General features: G+C 41.9%; 1 protein-coding gene across 3 annotated transcripts; it reads left to right on the top strand.

Annotated features, from left to right (window-relative positions):
• Nucleotides 1-13: 13 nt before the first annotated feature.
• On the top strand, nucleotides 14-19,053 carry ACAD8 (acyl-CoA dehydrogenase family member 8). 3 transcript variants are annotated; one of them, XM_028120769.2, is made up of 11 exons: nucleotides 14-206; nucleotides 5,480-5,580; nucleotides 6,021-6,190; nucleotides 6,992-7,101; nucleotides 7,524-7,600; nucleotides 7,998-8,135; nucleotides 10,038-10,173; nucleotides 10,269-10,366; nucleotides 10,716-10,868; nucleotides 11,545-11,647; nucleotides 17,109-19,053. In XM_028120769.2, exons 1-11 carry the CDS (start codon nucleotides 98-100, stop codon nucleotides 17,159-17,161), a joined length of 1,248 nt encoding a protein of 415 aa, XP_027976570.1. In that variant the 5' UTR covers nucleotides 14-97; the 3' UTR covers nucleotides 17,162-19,053. The 3 variants fall into 3 exon arrangements, with proteins under 3 accessions (XP_027976570.1, XP_027976569.1, XP_027976571.1); XM_028120768.2 differs by having other exon boundaries at nucleotides 14-230; XM_028120770.2 differs by lacking the exon at nucleotides 10,716-10,868 and having other exon boundaries at nucleotides 14-230.
• Nucleotides 19,054-19,497: the final 444 nt, after the last annotated feature.

The following is a 19,497-nucleotide window of genomic DNA, read 5'->3' as shown; positions in this document are numbered from 1 at the left end:
AGGGTGCACTGCGGGACCTGGACGATGCACGGTGTCTGGTTGATGCACTGGCGCGGGTCACTGCCGGCTGGTTCTGGCTGGAGGAGGGGCTGCTAACATGTTGCGGAGCGGCTGCTGGCGGCTGAGAGGGTGGCTCTACTGCCCGCGCGGCGCTCTGCGGGTCCCCGCCAAGAGCGGCCGCCGGGGCTTGGTGTCCTGCATAGATCGTAAGACTCACCCCGCCGGTGCAGGTGTCCGGCCCCGGGCGGGGAGGGTTGAGCGCCCACAGAGTGCTGGTCACCCCCGGCTCGCCCTAAGCGGTCACCTGGGCCACCCCCCCCCAGCCCTACCTGCCCCCTCCTGAGTGGGCTTCCCCTGCTGGCTGGTCTCCCCCTGCTGGCTGGTCTCCCCATTCTGTCCACCTGGCTGGCTTCTCTGGCCGCCCTCACTCCCTGCGGTCTCCATCTGTTGCTCCTGCATCCGCCCCCAAACTTCTGGGCGGGAAGCCTGGCGGCCGAAATACGTGCTCCAGGCGGTCCTCCGCCTTTTTAGCTGTCTTCCCTCCTGCCCACGTCACAGGGGCCTCGCTGAAGATAAATGAAGATAGGAAAATGCAACTTAACCTTTGTTGCTGATGATATTTGTTAATTGTTCAGGTCTTCCAAAAACGTACTATCAGCCTCTTGATATCAGGTTTAATAAGTAAATTCATTTACTTATGAATACACTAACCAAGGGTTTTGTAATGATCCTCACAACTCAGAGGCAGATTCTCTTATTATACCTACTTTCAAATAAGTAGTGGGTGCATAAAAACTCCTGGCTTTGTTTTGTTTTGTCTTGTCTTAATCCTAGATCATTTACAGTCGGGTAGTAAAGATGTAAATAGATTGGGGCTGGTTGTAGTAGATGAAGCACTGTTCCTTCTTTAAGTGATACAGGATTTGATCAGATAAATTTTGCGATTTACCACCTGTAGTTATAAAACACTTTTACTGGTGAAATTCCCGTTGAAAAATAATTATTATTGAAAGTGGGAAACTACCCACAGTTGACAGACCTGAATGTCTTCAGGCACCAGGCAAATAATTTGGATGCAAGTAACGGGGAGTGATGGGGGCCTAGGCCCACTGGGGATACCTGGCCACTGTGTGACTCTGTCCAGTGCCTAATAATTTTTTTTTCTTCTGAAAAAAAAATTCTTTTTAATAAATGTCGCTCTTCTTTATAACAGATTTGGTATGAATCCCTTAGATTGACACCCAGATCTATGACATACACTAGTATAGAACACCGTTTTCTTCTCCGTGTCCTAAAACTCCTTCACAAAGTGCTGCCCGTTCTAGCAATTAGAATTAGGTAAATGAGGTCACCCTTGCTGATAACCAAGGCAAATAAGGAGTTGTCCTGGCAACAAATAGATTAAATATTTAATAGGCTAATATTAAATAATAACAGATAGGTTACATATGCTGGAGTATTTCCAGCAGCTGGTTGTGTAGCTTTGGCCAGTGAGGTACTTTTACATCTTTTTAAAAGAAAGTACCTCTTAATTAGTAAAATGAAAGGAAACTGCCTTTTCAATGTATCATTCTCCATATTAGAATATCAAATTAATGGGAGTGATTAACATTTGTTTCATTGCATATTTTAATAAGTGAAAAATGATTTTTAAGATAATTATGATTTGTATTTTATATGTTGTATATATTCATTATGCATACTTCCCTCATTCTACAGATGAGGAAATTTACTCAGTGTCTAGTGCAGCCCCCTCATTTGACAATGGGATAACCGAAGTTGATTGAGGTACCTGACTTACCAAAAGTTGTACATTTAATAACATCCTTGTCTAGTGCTCTTCCACTACATTTTGCTGCAACATCCCAAGCATTCTTTGAAACATGAAGACTCTCAAATAAAACTGTTGATTCTCTAGTTAGGTTTCTACTTTGGATGCATTTAAAGATTCTTATATTATTTAGAGTTTTTGTTTTGTTTTTTGTTTTTTTTGCCCATTGCTTACACTTAGGTTGCTGTACAGTGAAGGGTTTCCTCATCTCCTTTGGGCCCTTTTTCTTTTTTCTTTTCTTTTCTTTTCTTTTTTCTTTTCTTCTGAGACCGAGCGTGTGCATGTATAGGCATGTGGCGGGGGGGCAGAGGGAGAGGGAGAGAGGGAAGCTTTTTTTATTTAAATTCAATTAACAAATAAGTTATTATTATTTTCATACGTAGAGATCAGTGATACATCAGTCTTATATAACACCCAGTGCTCATTACATCACATGCCCTTCTTAATGTCCATCACCCAGGTACCCCATTCCCCCATCTCCCTCCCCTTCAGCAACCCTCAGTTTGTTTCCTGTGATTAAGAGTCTCTTATGGTTGGTCTCCCTCTTTGATTTCATCTTGTTTATTTTTTCCTGTCTTCCCCATGATCCTTTGTTTTGTTTCTTAAAATCCACATATCAGTGAGGTCATATGATAATTGTCTTTCTCTGATTGACTTAATTCACTTTGCATAATACCCTCTAGTTCCAACCACATTGTTGCAAATGGCAAGATTTCTTTTGTGTGTGTGTGGGTGTGTGTGTGTGTGGCTGAGTAGTATTCCATTGTTTATATATACACCACATATTCTTTATCCATTCGTCTGTCGATGGACGTCTGGGCTCTTTCCATAGTTTAGCTATTGTGGACATTGCTGCTATAAACATTGGGGTGCAGGTGCCCCTTCAGATCCCTACATTTGTATCTTTGGGGTAAATACTCAGTAGTGCAATTGCTGGGTCATAGGGTAGCTCTATTTTCAACTTTTTGAGGAACATCCATACTGTTTTCCAGAGTGGCTGCACCAGCTTGCATTCCCACCAATAGTGTAGGAGGGTTTCCCTTTCTCTGCATCCGGGAAAGAGAATCTTAAGCAAGCTCCACGCCCAGGACAGAACCCAACCCCAGGCTGGATCTCATGACCCTGAGATCGGGACCTGAGCCGGAATCAAGAGTCAGATGCTTAATGGACAGAGCCACTCAGGAGCCCCAGGCCCTTTTTCTATTTAGCTTTACCATTTTACATTTTACTGTGTGTGTTGGCTTCCTGAACTCTTGCTAGTAACTCTGGCCAACTTCGTGAAGTCTGGTTTTTGTTTTGTTTGTTTTTAATGTATTCTGGGAACGCGGGTATTTTTACTTAGTTACCATGCTTTCTTGTATATAATTTGCTTCTTAACTTGCCTTTTCTACTTTTTTTCCACCAAGCAGCGCTCTCATTTTATTAGCATTCCCTTATCAAAAATTGGGTTGGATATTATATTTCAAAATGTGTAATTATGTTGTATATACTTGCACATAAGATTTGCATACATCTATTCCCTGTTGTTTACTTAGAATGCAATTCAAACCTATTTCTTAAACATTTTGTTTCTTGAACTACTTGTTTTACTCTAATAATAATAATAGTAAACGTTTGTTGAGCTCTTGCTGGGACTGAAATTCTGTAGCACCTCTCTTTATGCTGTAGGATTGACATTATTACCATTTATGATAGCCTTTGTGTGAATGGACTGTATTCATCTTTCTAACCCCAGCACTGTTCCATAGTAGACATTCAATAATTATTCTTTTGTGAATGGTCTTTGAGCTATGATCTACAAGAGCATTTTTGCAAGACTTCTGCAAACAAATAACCTGACTCTCAGTCAGGAACTGTGAAGTGTTCATCCCTAACTGTATTCCTGTGAGTAATAACCAACATAAATTTCTGCTCTAGGCTTCTCAAAGTAGCCTAATGTCTAATCCTCACAAGTATTCCTTTCTGAGTTTCCTTAATACAGACAGACTGCTTTCTCCCTAATGCAGACAGACTGCTTTCTCCTGGAAGTAATAGCCAGCCATTACTGCTCCCCATGCTGCCTGCCCTAGAGAAACAGACTCTGCCATCTGCTCTTCTTCTCTATTGGAAGTATTGTGCATTACTATTAGGTGCTGAAATAAATTATTGTCGAGTGTGGCTCCATAGTCTTACTTTAACGCTCTTTAGCATCACTCCATAATGACCACATCTTTAGCACTAAAGGATGAAACCTGAGAAGGTAATACAGACCCCTGCCCTTCTTTCTGCCTTACCTTTTACAGCCACTGCTGTACCTCAGGGCTTCACTTGGAAAAGTATAGGCATACACTCTATTTTTTCTTACACACCTTCGGCAGGTGGTCCTTTCAAAATGACAGTAGTAAGAGACAACAAAAGAGACATAAATATGAACAATGTAAGTCTTGATTCACCCTGTGTAGGTTGCTGATCCTGATGTAGGCTCCCAGGATTTGTGGTCCCATCTTTTCTAAATTTGCTATACTATCCCAAAAAGGTGGTTGTTTTCACGGGAGCTTTGCCTGCTGCTACCTGGAAGTCTGTATCACTTTGCAAAATAGGCAAAATATTTTACACCTTACTTAACTAGCTAGTTGACTTGGATGTCTGCTTTCTAATTCAGTCTGATCTTACTCTATGCAGTTTTTTTAAAAATCTGTAAAAAGTGTTCATGTCATTTGGGCAACTGGCCACTTAAAGAAAATGTATGAAATAATGATATTGTGAATTGATAGTAATTCTGTTTACGTTGGTAGATATAGTTCTCTTTCTCCTGAAGAGTGTCACCTCTGATTAAGTACTACTACGGTGTAGTCTTTTATTAGATGTTTAAGGTTCGGGAGAAACTTCTCCTAATGAGGCCATACTGCCTACCTGTTGATGTCACTCAATTCATTGTCCTTAGCTTTTAAGTATCTTAAACCCAAAAGTGAAGAAATTACCCAGAGTCACATCACTGATGGTTTATGATAGAAAATGTTCTGAGAATTCTGAGTCCATTGGGTAAAAACCGATATAGTAAGGCCTTAACCATGTTTTCAACACTGGAAGACTTTTTTTTCATCATCAATGTTTATCAGTGAATGTCTGAGATTTGCCAAATGCACAGCCTTATTAGAGGATCTTTTCCTTAATTTGAAAGGTAAACCAAAGTATATATATCTTCCTTTCCAATTGATCTTTTAAAATGGATATGTTGAAACAGACAGACAGCTATAGAGATTCATAGATAGGACAGATTTTCCCAGGACACCAATACAGAAAAGGCAGGGCATCCTAAAGGAAAAAAAAAAAAAAAGTTTACCATTAATTTGAGGGTCAGTGTGTGTTTACTATTTTTTAATGTGGATTTATGAGGAGGAAGAGATAAGTAAGGGTACTGAAAGAATAAGCAGTTAGGAGGCAAATGAAGCCAGCCGATCCACTGGGGAGGAAAGAAGAAGGGAAAAGGAGATGACACATCAGAGAACTCATTAATGGTAGACAAGGCCATTCTATGGATGTTAAAGGTTATACTGTATAAGAGAAATGCTACAGTGCGTCCCTGTCTCAACTTCATGTTTCTCGATCTTGGCACTACTCTTCCCTGACCCCTGTCCTGGAACCAAATATATGCAATCTTACCCACAGCTTCCATGGGACTGAATGAAGAACAGAAAGAATTTCAGAAAGTGGCCTTTGACTTTGCTACCCGGGAGATGGCTCCAAATATGGCAGAGTGGGACCAGAAGGTGGGAGTTTTCCTTGTGGCTAGACGTTCCAACAAATGCCTCCTGTGGTGACCCTGTCTTCATCCCCTTTTAGACCCAACTGTTCCATGTTTATTCTCCTTGCACAACTCTTACTGCAAATGAAAGTACTGGTAATGTTGTGATTCCTATCCTCATCTTGTAGAGACTAGTTTTGTTTTTGTTTTTGTTTTTCTAATTGTACAAAGATTTAGACACTCTTAAAACCAAGGCAATTCTATGGATAATTAAAAGGAACTTTAATGCTAGAAAACCAGTGCTAATAGAATGCATTTTAACTGCTACTATAGATAACAAATACCCTATTAAGTTAATATATACACGCTCCCAAATGCAAACATCTTAATCCCTCATTGTGCCCTTTAATGAAAAGTCCCATCTGTGAATCCCTTACTGATGACCCTGTTCTCTTTTGTGCGTAGGAGTTGTTCCCAGTGGACGCAATGCGGAAAGCTGCTCAGCTCGGCTTTGGGGGAATCTACGTACGAACAGATGTAGGTGGGTCTGGACTGTCACGGCTCGATACATCTGTCATCTTTGAGGCCTTGGCTACAGGCTGCACCAGCACCACAGCCTATATAAGCATCCACAAGTGAGTGTCAAAAGTTTGGTGAGCACAGTGAAGTTCTCATCGGGTTGACTGGGAAATTTTAGGAAATTTTGGAAAAGTTCATCTTTTCAAGTTGATTGTCATTGAGGAACCAGACGGGGCACGTGGGTTGCTCGGCTCAGTCAGTTAAGTGTCCGACTCTTGATTTCAGCTCAGTCTGTGATCTCAGGGTCATGGGATTGAGCCCCGTGTCACACTCCACACTGGGCATAGAGCCTGTTTGGGATTCTCTCTCTCTCTCTCTGCTCCCCCAATTCCTTATGAGCACATGCACTCCCTCAAAAAAAGAAAAAAGTTCACTCTAGGTCTGCTGCTGCCTCTTGGACTTGAATCTGCCATCTTGTATGTTGCTTAGAGAACGTCTCTCCGCCTTCTCCCAAATCCTAGCTTGAACTGGAAGCAAACAGACTTCTCCAGGAGGATGGTCAGGGCCCTGTTCCTGTCTTCCTCAGCCCCTAGGATGAAGCCCCCAGGAATTTGTCAAAATACATATAACTGTTTGATTTTTAGGGAAGTCACTTAACCTAGAAGTAGCATGAACATCCAAGTGAGAAACACTTTGGCCCTGGTTATCTCTGGGTAGTACATGTTCCATGAATATGTTTTAACCCAGGCCTTTCCTTTAAAGTCACATCTTCTCAGTGGCGACTTTTCTCTTCCCACTGTCTTCCTCTTCACTCTGCTTTGCGGCTTGTGCTTTCCTTCCCCATCCCAACCCCCCTCAGATTTCCTCTTCTCCGTATTAACTCTATCATTATCTTTTCTCCTTGGGGTACCTGTCAGCATGTGTGTCTGGATGATTGATACCTTTGGAAGTGAGGAACAGAGGCACAGATTTTGCCCACCGCTCTGTACCATGGAGAAGTTTGCTTCCTACTGCCTCACTGAGCCAGGTGGGTTTGCCATACCGCCAGCAAAACGTAGCAGGGGATGCTGCTCAGGCGAAATCACTGAGCACTCTTTCGTCCCCTCGATACCTATAACCCTTGTTTACCATGAAGTTGGGTCGTGGAGGAACACATTCCCATGGCCTGATGTCACAAGCCTAAGAATGCTGTAGGGCAGAGTCTCTCCAGGCTGCCGATTGGAGCCTCCTTGTACTCAGTGTGATGGGAGATGGAAAATGGTCTCATTGCTGTCCACAGTTTTCACCAAATACAGAGAGTTCCTCCAGCTGTCTGCATTTTAAAGTGTGAAATGCTAAGCTGTTGGTTATCAGGGAAGATTTCTTTGGAAGTGGAACCGTGCTGGGGCCCCCTTACTTTCACTGACTTTCTCTCCCACCCTCTCTGCTTCCTTTTGACCCTCGCCTTAGGAAGTGGTAGTGATGCTGCCTCCCTTTTGACCTCAGCAAAACGACAAGGAGATCATTACATCCTCAATGGTTCCAAGGTACCAGCATGCCCACCTTACAGAACACCTTAGAGATTGTGCCCATCTTCATGCTGACATTGCCTGAATCCTTGCTATCTGCGAGTTAATGTTTCCTAGGAGTTTTACGCATTGAATAGAGAACCTCTGACCTATTTCCCTTTATTTACCTTCACTTTCTCACTCTTCTGATCTGAGTCCAGATAATCTGGCTCCTTTCTGTCTATCCTTTTTATAGTCTCATCAGCTAGATCCCTGATTCCCCAGTCAGCACAGGTTCTTTTTACCTCTCCTTCATTTCTCTGTGCCATCATGCCTCTTAGTGTCCTACTGTCGGAATGACTCTGCTTTCCCAGGTGTTAGGCTCCAGGGACAGATGTGTTTCCTGATCCCTATACACCCCCTCTCCAACCCTCAGGCCTTCATCAGTGGTGGAGGTGAATCAGACATCTACGTGGTCATGTGCCGAACAGGAGGGCCAGGCCCCAAAGGCATCTCTTGTATAGTTGTGGAGAAGGGGACCCCTGGCCTTAGCTTTGGCAAGAAGGAAAAAAAGGTAAGTGGCTATTGGACAGGAAACAATTGAAGTTCAAACAATCCAAGAGTCTGCCACCTGCCAGACCAACCTCTGTTCTATTTCAAGGAATAGTTTACATTCTTGCTAACTTGACTTGGAGTCAAGTCAACTAAGGTTGCTTCTATTAGGATTTCAACAGAAGCATATGGAATAGAATGGGGCATGGCTGAAGGAATACCACACCACTGGCAAAATGGCAGAGTGTGCCAGTAAGTTTCATAAGCTGCCTATCTTTTTAGTGTGAGGGATTTCTCTGACATCTGTACCGCCTCCACTTTTGGCCTGTGTTTCTTATTCAGCTTCTTATTTTGGCACATTCTTTTATCCCAGGAAGAAATATTTACAGATCTGGTGGTGACTACAAGTCTGGGATGAAAAGCATATGGGCCACTTTTCTTTAAATAAAAATAAAACTTATTGGAGATGATCGTTAGTGTTTCAGTCATGTAAGAGGGAGAGTGTTTCCATAGGTGCTTTGAAAAGACGTTCCTAGGATATAGCAATCCCATAGCCAGACCATGAAGAGGAGAAGTGTGATTCCATAGCTGTAGCCGGTGGTAATGAGACCCATTCAGATTTGTTAGGCCGGGGGACCAGAATAATCATATCCCTCCAATATATACTGTTATAGTTAGGATTTGGGGGGAGAAGTCAGGTAATGAAATGACCCCTAACTATACTCTCCTTTCATAGCTCCTAGGGTTTCCATATTTCCCCTCATGAGCTTTCCTGATATTTTATAAACTGCAAAGAGTTAGAGGTTTTAGGGCCCCTTTTCATTTATTAGTATAGTAGGTTTTTACTAGATTCCTACTATGTGCAAAGCATGATGCTGGCTCCTGGGGTGAAGGAGGATACAGAAGTTACTCCTAGCCTTATTTGAAATTATAAGACATATTACTATTATGTTGTCTTATCTGTATAAGGTATATAAGCTGTAATTGTGGCATATAACTTGTATATGTGACATGTAAGATATACAGCTGTAGAATATCTTAAATCTAGGAATGTCTCCTTCGGGTCATACAACATGGACTGACTTACATAGTCTGACACATAATTTTACAGGATCAAGTTATACCGATTTAGGTTGCTTGTGCTTATAAAGGCAGTGATGATTGTTTCAACACACATAGGTAGTATCCATCTCAGTATTTGTGATGTCTGTTGACAGAATTACCAAAGCTGTCAAATTTCGTGCCTAGAGAAAAATCACAAATAAATTCCAGAAACAAAAAGTGTATCTTTTCTTCCTTTCGTTTTCTGTTTTCTCTCCCTTTTAAGTGTATACATTTATCTTTCTTTTTTAATTTATTTTCTTTTTTAATTATTAGTTTTGCTTTATATATTTTTTAATATAAGGGAAATTTGGAAGGACACCTCTGTATTCATTCGACAGCTGGTGAGTGCCTACTATATGCCAAGCATTTGTAAACAGTAGGGGTAGAGCAGTGAACAAAGACAAAGCTCTGCCCTCATAGAGTTTACCTGTCAGCAAGCAGGGATGGGCAACAGACATGTAAATAAGCAAGGTACCTTCTGGTAGTGCTGTGTGTTACAAAAAGAGATAAAACAGTTGGATAGGACACTGAGGAGAGCTTGAAAGCTTCTGTAATAGGGCTGAACTCCCAGAGGCCATGACTTTTGAGATGAGATCCAGACTATAGAAGAAGCAACATAAGAAGAATTCTGGGCAGAGACAACAGTAGATGGCCTATTGGGGGAACAAAAAAATAGTTCAGTATGTCCCTAAGGCAGTGAGCAAAGAAGAGAACAGCCTAGGATGAAATTGGACAGGCAGGCAGGGGCTCGTAGAAGAGAAGAGTCACTGCCCTGAATGCCACTCTGTTGGGCAGCCATACGGTCCCTGATTTTTGCCAGATGGGGTGGAACTCACAGCCAACGCGCGCCGTGATCTTTGAAGACTGTGCAGTGCCAGTGGCCAACAGAATTGGAAACGAGGGACAGGGCTTCGTCATTGCCATGAAAGGACTGAATGGAGGGAGGATCAATGTTGGTGAGAACACAATAGGATGGGGCAGGAAGGTAACCGGGCTGGGGCAAGCAGCACTGTCCTGGCTCATTTGAAATGTTGGCACTTTTCCTTTCCAGCTTCCTGCTCCCTAGGAGCTGCTCATGCTTCAGTCATCCTCACCCGAGACCACCTCAATGTTCGGAAGCAGTTTGGAGAGCCTCTGGCCAGTAACCAGGTAATTTCCCAGAGGCCCCTGCATTTGCTTTCCACTCTGCCCACGACCTGCTCTGTGGCCCACATTCTCTCAGAGGGTGAGGCTATGTGTCCTCACTGGAGTTCTGCCCCCATCTTAGAACTTGTGTTCTAATTTTATCAGTCATCTTTTTCACTGAAGCGCAGGGCAGACAAAGTAGGCTTAGAACTCACAAGACAGGACATTTGCTCTGTAGAAGAGGCAGGGACTTTGAAGCTTGGGGTCAGTTAGAAAAGGTACCTCATGAGAGATGTCTTATAGAGGGCCCCAGATCAGGTGCTGGTCTAAGCCTGTCTATCTTGTCTGGTTCTCTTATCCCCTGTTGCTGCAGTACCTGCAATTCAAACTGGCTGATATGGCAACAAGGCTGGTGGCCTCGCGTCTGATAATCCGCAATGCAGCACTGGCTCTGCAGGAGGAGCGGGAAGATGCAGTGGCCCTCTGCTCCATGGCCAAGCTCTTCGCTACAGATGAATGCTTTGCTGTGCGTGATGATGTCCTCTGGCTGTCTTGGGTGGACAATGAGCAGCTGCTAGGTCCAGGGATGTTGAGAGCCATTAGTCTACCCCTGGGATGCTGCAGAGATCACCTTGGGGCTTAAGCATATAAATGAACTCATGAGAGGCCTGCTTGGGAGCTCTCAGCTGACTTTTTACCTGCTCTGTGCCATTACATACTCCATTCTGTCACTGTCATTTGATTGTGTTCTAGATGAGACACTACCGTTGGAGGAAGGTTCAGAGCAGCCCAATGCCGCTTGCTCAAATTTAGCACTGTGCTATGTTTAAAATGTCAAGAGCAGAACTATTTCCACATGAGGCTACATTGCCACTAGATGGCATTGTATGTAGCTTCACATAATCCCAGCCAAAGTGCTTGTGGGCAGCTTGGCCCCTGCAGATAATAAAGCAATAAAGGCAGAGCTCTCTGAGTTGCCTGCCTAGTGGTAACTGACAAGTTTAGTAGGTAAACCTCCTTTGTTGTCTAACCACACAGAATACAGAGCCCCTGTTTGGGCTGGGGGCTGATTATCTGTAGGTTGTTCTTCCTCGTATTAGTTTACAACAGGCTGCCAGATTGGGGGCTGGGGTAGAAAGAGAAGCCATGTGTTCCACAGTCTTCCTCCCAGTCAAAGATGTCTAATCCCTGTCTCCCTGAAGATCTGCAACCAGGCTTTACAGATGCATGGAGGCTATGGCTACCTGAAGGACTATGCTGTTCAGCAGTATGTGCGGGACTCCAGGGTCCATCAAATCCTAGAAGGTAAAAATTGCCAGAGCTGTTCTCCAGAATGCTTATAGGATCACCACTTTCCTCAGCCTGTCTGTCCCCATGCTGACTGATTCTAAGGGTTCCATCAGGCCCTGTCTGTCTTTTGCCTTCCTTCTTCCTCTTTCTCCTGACCCTGCTCTGGAAGTGTTTGTGGGTGTCATACAGAGTACTAGCTTGGGAGTCAGGAGGCTCTGCTTTGTTACCATGGGTAAGCTATCAGATCACTCTATTTCTGCTCTTTTTCTTTGCAACTTTTAGAGAACACTCAAACTCAGATAATATATGGGAAAGCATTTTGAAAACTTCAACAGTAACTCTTTGCTTTTATGAAGTACTTGGTCCTCAGGGATCCCAAAACTTCTGTACAGGGCAAATGTGAGCTAATTTGATCACAAGGAACCTCTATAAATTGAAGATATCTTTATCAATGTTGCTAATAGATTTTTCAGTAAACTAAATCATATGGGTATTTTTCTTGGCAATCACAGACTGGATTAGGCTGGAAAATGTGTAAGCTGCCAGAGGCTGGCTCAGAGCATGGCCTTTTCCACGCTCCACACCAGTGCAGAAGTCTTGAAATTACATGACTCTTGTCTCAGTTGGCATAGGCAGACAGAGTGGTTATACTGTAGAAGAGCCAGATGGGGCAAAAGCTTATCTAAGTGACTTTCCATGATGCAATGTTGGGCTGCTTCCACGAAGGTACAGGAGAGAGCTGTGGGCGTTGTTCTCTCTGTCATTTTCAAAGCATTCTTGAACCTGAAGAGGTATTAGAATCACCCAGAGGGCTTGTGAAAACAGATTGCTAGACTCCACACCCAGAGGTTCTGACTCAGTGGGTCTTAGGTAGGCCTGAGAATTTTGCATCTCCAACAAGTTTTCAAGTGAGGCTGCAGCTGCACATCTGGGAAGCACACTCTGAGACCTACTGCTCCGGTGTTATGTCCAAATCACAGGCTTCTAAAAGTTAAGAGTCTGCTTTCTTCTGCAGACCTCATCCCTGATATATGTCAATGAGCTCAGTCACTGGTGCTCAAGTTCCCCATAGGCTTTGTCCTCTGATTAGTCCTACAGTTACTTCCTTACCCAGCGTTTATGAATGACAAGTTTAGTAGGTAAACTTTGTTGTCTAACAACATGAGACTTCACTTTTATTCTGACTCTGCCTTTTAACCTTGTGAGAAGAAATGGGAAAAGCCAGGTACATTTATTTGAGGCCATGCCATCATCCACTTATAGAAAATTTGGGGCACTGCTCACTTTGGTATCACTTTGTTTCATTGTGAACTTTGTTATAGGATAAATCTGGAAATTTAGATTTGATTTTATTTGAAGTGTGTGATTACTCATTCCTCATGGGGGTTCATATTTCTCTTTGCATTAAAAGCCACTGTAAAAATGGAGCAAGAAGTTGACCCATCCCTTCAGGGAAAATATTTTTGTCTGTTCTTTTAAAATTCACTTTTCTGATTACCAAGGAAATTGGTATATTTATTGTTGAAAGCTTATAAAGTATAGGAAAAGTAAAAAAAAAAAAAATCTTTCATGTTTCCACATTCAGAATTAATATTTTGGATTCCTTTTATATGTAAGTCCAAAAAATCTCCTTTGGGGCTTTTTCTGTACTTTGTAGGTACTTTTTTTTTCTGTGAAGTATAGTTGCCATACACTATTATATTAGTTTCAGGTGGGCAACACAGTAATTCAACAGTTGAAATAGTTTGAGAAGGAAAGATAGTAACTCTTTAAATGTGTGATAGAATCCCCCTCTGTAGCTGTCCAGTCCTGGACTTTTCATGGTTGGGAGTTTTTTGATTGCCAATTCAGTTTTGTTACTCATAATCAGTCTGTTCAGATTTTCTATTTCTGATTCAGTTTTGGAAAATTGTATGTTTCTAGGGATTTATCTGTTTCTTTCTTCTAGGTTATCCAGTTTGTTGGCCTATCATTTTTCATGGTGGCCTCTTATAATCTTTATGTTTCTGTGGTGTTGGCTGTAACTTCTCTTTCATTTCTGATTTTATTCATTTGACTTCTCTCTTTTTTTTTTTCTTAATAAGTCTGGCTAAAGATTTATCAATTTTGTGTATCTTTCCAAAGAACCAGCTCTCAGTTTCACTGATCTTTTCCCTATTGTTTTTTTAGTCTCTGTTTCATTTATTTCACCCTGAACTTTGTTATTTCCTTTCTTCTACTAACTTTGGGTTTGTTCGTTCTTTTTTTCTAATTCCTTTAGATGTATAGTTAGATTGTACATTTGACATTTTTCTTGTTTTTTTCTTTTTTAAGTAGGCTCCACCCCCAATATGGGGCTTGAACTCATGACCCTAACTCTACCAACTGTGCCACTCAGGTGCCCCAATTTTTCTTGTTTCTTGAAGAAGGCCTGTATCACTATAAACTTGCCTATTAGACTGCTTTTGCTGTGTCCCAAAGATTTTGGAACTTGTCTTTCCATTTTCATTTGTCTCACGGTATTTTTTTATTTCCTGTTTGATTTCTTTGTTGACCCATTTGTTGTTTAATAGCATGTTGTTTAGCCTCCATGTGTTTTTTACCATTTTTTTCTTGCAATTGATTTCCAGTTTTATACTATTGTATAATTTTCTAGATATAAGTGATTTTACTACCTTTTCTTTTCTTTTAATCTTCATACTAGTTTTATAAGTGATTGATCTACTACCTATAGTATATGTTGCTTTTACCAGTGAAAATTTTTTTCATAATTTGCTTACTTCTAGTTGTTGCCTTTTCTTTTCAACTTAAAGAAGTCCTTTAACACTTCTTGTAAGGTCGGTGTAGTAACGATGAGCTCCATTAACTTTTGTTTGGGAAACCTTTTTAAGATTTTATTTATTTAGTTAGTTGAGAGAGAGAGTGCATGCAAGCAGGGGGAAGGAGCAGAAGGAGAGGAACAAGCAGACTCTGTGCTGAGCACAAAGCCCAACACGGGGCTCGATCCCATGACCCTGAGATCATGACCTGAGTGGAAATCAAGAGTTGGACACTTAACCAACTAAGCCACCCAGGCGCCCCTGTCTGGAAAACTCTTTTTTTTTTTTTTAAGATTTTTTATTTATTTATTTGACAGAGAGAGACACAGTGAGAGAGGGAACACAAGCAGGGGGAATGGGAGAGGGAGAAGCAGATTTCCCATGGAGCAGGGGGCCCGATGCGGGGCTTGATCCCAGGACCCCGGGATCAGGAGCTGAGCCGAAGGCAGACGGTTAACCAACTGAGCCACCTAGGCGCCCTGGAAAACTCTTTATCTCTCCTTGCCAGGTAGACTATTCTTGGTTGCAGGTTTTTTTCCTTTTAGCACTTTGAATATATCATGCCACTTTCTTCTGGCCATGAAGTTTCTGCTGAAAAAATCAGCTCATAGCCTTATGGGTGTTTTCCCTTGTACATAGCTATTTGCTTTTCTCTGGCTGCTTTTAAGATTTCTCTTTATGTGTAATTTTTACCATATATATATATAAAAATATATATATGTTTATATATAAAATGTATATTAATTATATATAATATACATTATATTATATATATCTATATATATAATATATATATTTTACCATATATATATATATATATATTACATGTCTTGGTATGGTTCTCCTTGATTTATCTTGTCTGGGGCTCTCTGTGCTTCTAGAAACTAGATGTCTGTTTTCTTCCCCAAAGTAGGGAAGTTTTCAGCCATTATTTCTTTAAATAAGTTTTCTGCCTTTTTCTCTTTTCTCCTTCTGGGACCCCAATAGTGCAAATATTAGTGTGCTTGATGTTGTCCCAGAGGTCCCTTAACCTGTCCTTTTTTAAAATTCTTTTTTCTTTTTGCTGCTCAGCTCAAATGCTTGATACTACCCTATCTTCCAGATTGCTGATCCATTCTGCATCCTATAATCTGCTGTTGATTCCCTTTAGTGTATTTTTTTCATTTTAGTTACTGTACTCTTCGTTTTTTGTTTTATGTTTTCTGTCTCTACTGAAATTTTCACTAAGTTCATCCACTCTTCTCTCAAGGCCCCTGAATATCTTTATGACCATAATTTTGAAACTTTATCAAGTAGATTCTTTATTTCTGTTTGTTCAGTTCTTTTTCTGAGATGTTGTCTTGTTCTTTGATTTGGAGCATATTCTTGTCTCCTCATTTTTGTTTTTGTGTATCAAGTAAGCCAGACTCTCCTGGTCCTGAAAGTAATGTCCTGTATGGAATGCATCCTGGGGGCAATCCCTAGTGCAATCCCTTCTGGTCACTAGAACCAGGCACTCCCAGGGTGTCCCCTATGTGGTCTGCATGTGTTGTGCTGTTGTGTCTGGGCTGTGACTACTGTGGGTGTGTTGGTGACTGGCTGCTAGGCCCACCTGTGAGTCTTGTGGGTGTGTTAGTGGGCAGCAGTGACTTTGGGGGCGTGCACCAGTCCCCACTGAGGTTGCCTGCCAGGTGTGGTGGTTAGTGCCTGCTTGGAGGGACATCTGCTGGGTTGAGTGTGTTGAGCCGGGCAGGTCTGCAGGCAAATGCCAGGGTGGGGCAAGCAGTGCTAGCAAGGTAGGGTGGGTGTCAGATCTTGCTCCCGAAACATCTGGGTAGCAAGGAGGGTGTCAGATCTTGTTCCCAAAGCATCTGGCTAACTAAGCTGTAGAAGTACAAGAAAAATGGTGCTTGCTAACACTTCCATTCCCAGAGAAAGTTCCCACAGATCCCTGCCCCTCTGGCACACACCCAAAAATTAGTCATTAAACCTCCCCCATGTATGACCCAGGAGCTTTTCCAACTGCTGCCTCCATACTGGGCTCCAAGTGACTGATACTGTGTGTGGGCCCTTTGAGAGTAGTGTCTCAGTTTCCTGTAGCTCCCTGGCTCTCCTAGAGTTAAGCTCCACTGATTTTCAAAGCCAGACAATATGTGGCCTTATCTTCCCAGTGAAGATCTCCAGGGCAGGGGCTGTCTGCTGTGGGACTTGAACCTCTCACTCCTCAGGAAGGACCTCCACACCTGTGATATCCTTCTGCTTGTGGGTCACTGTGCGTGGGTTTGGTTCCGTACACTCTCTACCCCTCCTACCCTTCTCAGTGTGACTTTTTCTTTATATCTTTAGCTATGGAATAGCTGTTCTGCTAGAGTTTAGGTTCTCAGAGTGAGTTGTGCTGTACATAGTTGCAGCCTTAGTGTGTCCACAGGAGAAGGAAAGCTCGGCATCTTCCTACTCAGCCAATTTCCCCTCTCCCAGGCGAGGTGTTTTTAAAGAGTAAATTTATTCCTTACTTCCTGGCATTTTTCTGTACTTTGGAGAGAAGTCTGTAATAATCCCATCCCACTCAGGGTTAAAGCAACAGTTGTGGTTTATATCCACTACTACCCTGAATGAGGCTTGGAGCACCTTGGTTAAAGCTTTACCAAGCTCTCAGACTTCGCTGCAACTAAATCCTTCATTCTTCCTCCCCCTTGCAGGTAGCAATGAAGTGATGAGGATGCTGATCTCTCGAAGCCTGTTTCAGGAGTAGCACCCAGACTTGGATGTTCGGGCATGATGGTTAATGTACAACTCGAATCAGAGGTTTCATATGGACTGTTATGTTGCAGATGAGTCATGGATTCGATTGAAGGGCTGAGCTCTTCCAGGTGGACCCAGAGTGTTGGTAGCAGCATCAGCTATAGGACTGGGACAGAGTCCTCAGCAGAACTAGAGGAGCTGCCCTGATTGAGAATGTCACAAGAAGACACACTACCTTGTTTTCCTAATGCAAAAAGGTGACCAATGAAGACTCACCACCAAGTCAGAGTCCTTTCTTGGATACATGTTGTCTTGATTTGTCTGCATTTTGGTGGTTCACTGAATCTCTCTTCCGAGATCTGAACCCTTCCACTGAGGGTTTTTCCTGATGATAAAGCAAAGGTGTGGGAAAGGAGAAATGGAGGAAAAAATGCTCTCCTATCTTTTCCTGTGCTCTGCTAAAGATGCAGAAGGTTTCTGTGGGTTGCATTTCCTTTGTAGTACTCCTATGAATGTAAATCATGATAAAATGAGTATCTGGGAAACCTTACTCCTAGGTGTGATCTGCACTTGTACACTTTCTGAATATCAAGGGCTGAAGTTATTTGGAACTCTGAATGTTTGTTGTTTTCTTTTTTAGAAGCATGTGGTCTAAGAATGGTATTCAAGCTTCTATAACCCTCCCTGATAAGTACTTTGAGCATATTTTCTATCTGAGTGCAAGGAAATGATAGGCATATAGAAGAGAGAGAGTTATCTGGCAAAAGTGATAAAGTAGGAAGGGCTTCATAAAGAAGGTAGAAATTAAAATTAAACTTTTATGAAAATGTGTAATATGTAAAGAGAAAGTCAGCTTCAGACGGGGGGGAACCAGGAGCAGGAAAAGTGCAGAATTTGTGTGGGAGCTGTTTGCAGCTTTGTTTTGTTGTGCTTTGGGCTTGGCATGGGATGGAAAGAAAATATAAGTTGAATCTGGATGGAGAGTTATGAAAGCCAAAGTGTGGGTTTTATTTCATAAGTAGTGGAGAAGATGAGAAGATTTTTAATGAAGCTATGATAAGATAATTTGTTGATAAGAACATTCTGGAAGGCATATGCAGGATGAATATGAGTGGGGAAAGACAAAGATAAGGCATGTTCAGTCTTTAGGTTCTGGAAGTAATTAAGGTCTGAGGCAATTCGAGCCTGAACTTTGAAGGTAAAGGAAAGAGGAGATGTAAGCAGACACAGACCCATGCTTAAAATGTTTGCTGTGGAACATGGAACATGAAGGTCTCCCTAGTAATTGGGCTGCTTTCTGGCATTCACTTCTGAGGCTTCTGTTCAGATTTGAAGCAAAAATAGGTGTTATATTAATGTCTTACTATTTGTGTCCCTCATAAGAGACGAGTGAAATGCTAGTTATTACAAATGCAATTCACTCTGTCACCCTCCATTACTATTCAGAGTTCAGTTCCCCAGCAGCCTAGCAAGGGATTTGACCCCTGTGGCAAGAACGTAGGGACGTTCAGGTCAATCTCTATCATTGTTTATTTGGCCATTCCATAAATGAAGCTGAAAGGAGCAGAACAAATAATGTCTTAAGGAAAACCTCTATGCCAAGTACTATATTAGGTGTAGGATCTACACATAAGCAAACACAACTTAACTTAGATGGACTCATAGGCCTGGAAGGCTAGTAACTAGGAAATAATTTCAGTAAGTGGTAGCAAGAACACATTTACAAAGTGCGCTGGAGCACAAGTAGTCTTGTGATTCTAACATGATGGCCTCAGTGAAAATTGGATTTCTAAGTTGTCTTCATAATCTCTTTAAACTATCTCCCCTTATAATACTCTTACCGTTGAGGGGGAAATCTAATTGTTCTAATTATATGTCCATTTAAACAGAGGAATGTTTAGGTCACCCATTAAAATTTTCATCCTTTGAAGATTCAGTAAATTAGAAATATCTTATTTACTTATTTGCTTTAGTGCTTATCTGGTTATACTTTTATTTTAAAAACACTAGGACTTCTCCAAAGTACTTTCCTGCAGATTATCTCCTATATCTCATGATTTTCACAAGGAGCTCCTTGCATGAATAGGTACTTGAGATACTTGTTATGTTAAATTGATCTGAATTGAATTGAGTAACAACCCTGATGAAAACAGCAACTACCAATGGTTCTGTTAAGAGGCTGGACTATGGATTCAGGCTCCCATATCTGGATTTGATTGCTAGCTTTATTCACTAACCATGTGACTTTAAGAAAAAAACACTTAAATTCTCTGTGCCTGTTTCCTTAAATTGTAAATTGTGTGTGTGTAAAGTGTAAATTGGAGATAATAAGGATCCCTGCCTCAT

Source organism: Eumetopias jubatus, unplaced genomic scaffold (genome assembly GCF_037043125.1).
Source record: "Eumetopias jubatus isolate StellerSeaLion01/CBP00866 unplaced genomic scaffold, mEumJub1_p1.0 scaffold_13, whole genome shotgun sequence".
Taxonomy (NCBI): Eukaryota; Metazoa; Chordata; class Mammalia; order Carnivora; family Otariidae; genus Eumetopias; species Eumetopias jubatus.
Note: the sequence above shows the minus strand (reverse complement) of the source record. Positions and strands in the feature narration are given on the sequence as shown.

Excerpts from the sequence above, each read along its gene's own strand:
- ACAD8 (XM_028120768.2), top strand. The coding sequence starts at position 98 with ATGTTGCGGAGCGGCTGCTGGCGGCTGAGAGGGTGGCTCTACTGCCCG. Across the intron at positions 7,102-7,523 it reads CTACTGCCTCACTGAGCCAG|GAAGTGGTAGTGATGCTGCC; the intron begins GTGGGTTTGCCA and ends CCCTCGCCTTAG. Across the intron at positions 7,601-7,997 it reads ACATCCTCAATGGTTCCAAG|GCCTTCATCAGTGGTGGAGG; the intron begins GTACCAGCATGC and ends TCCAACCCTCAG.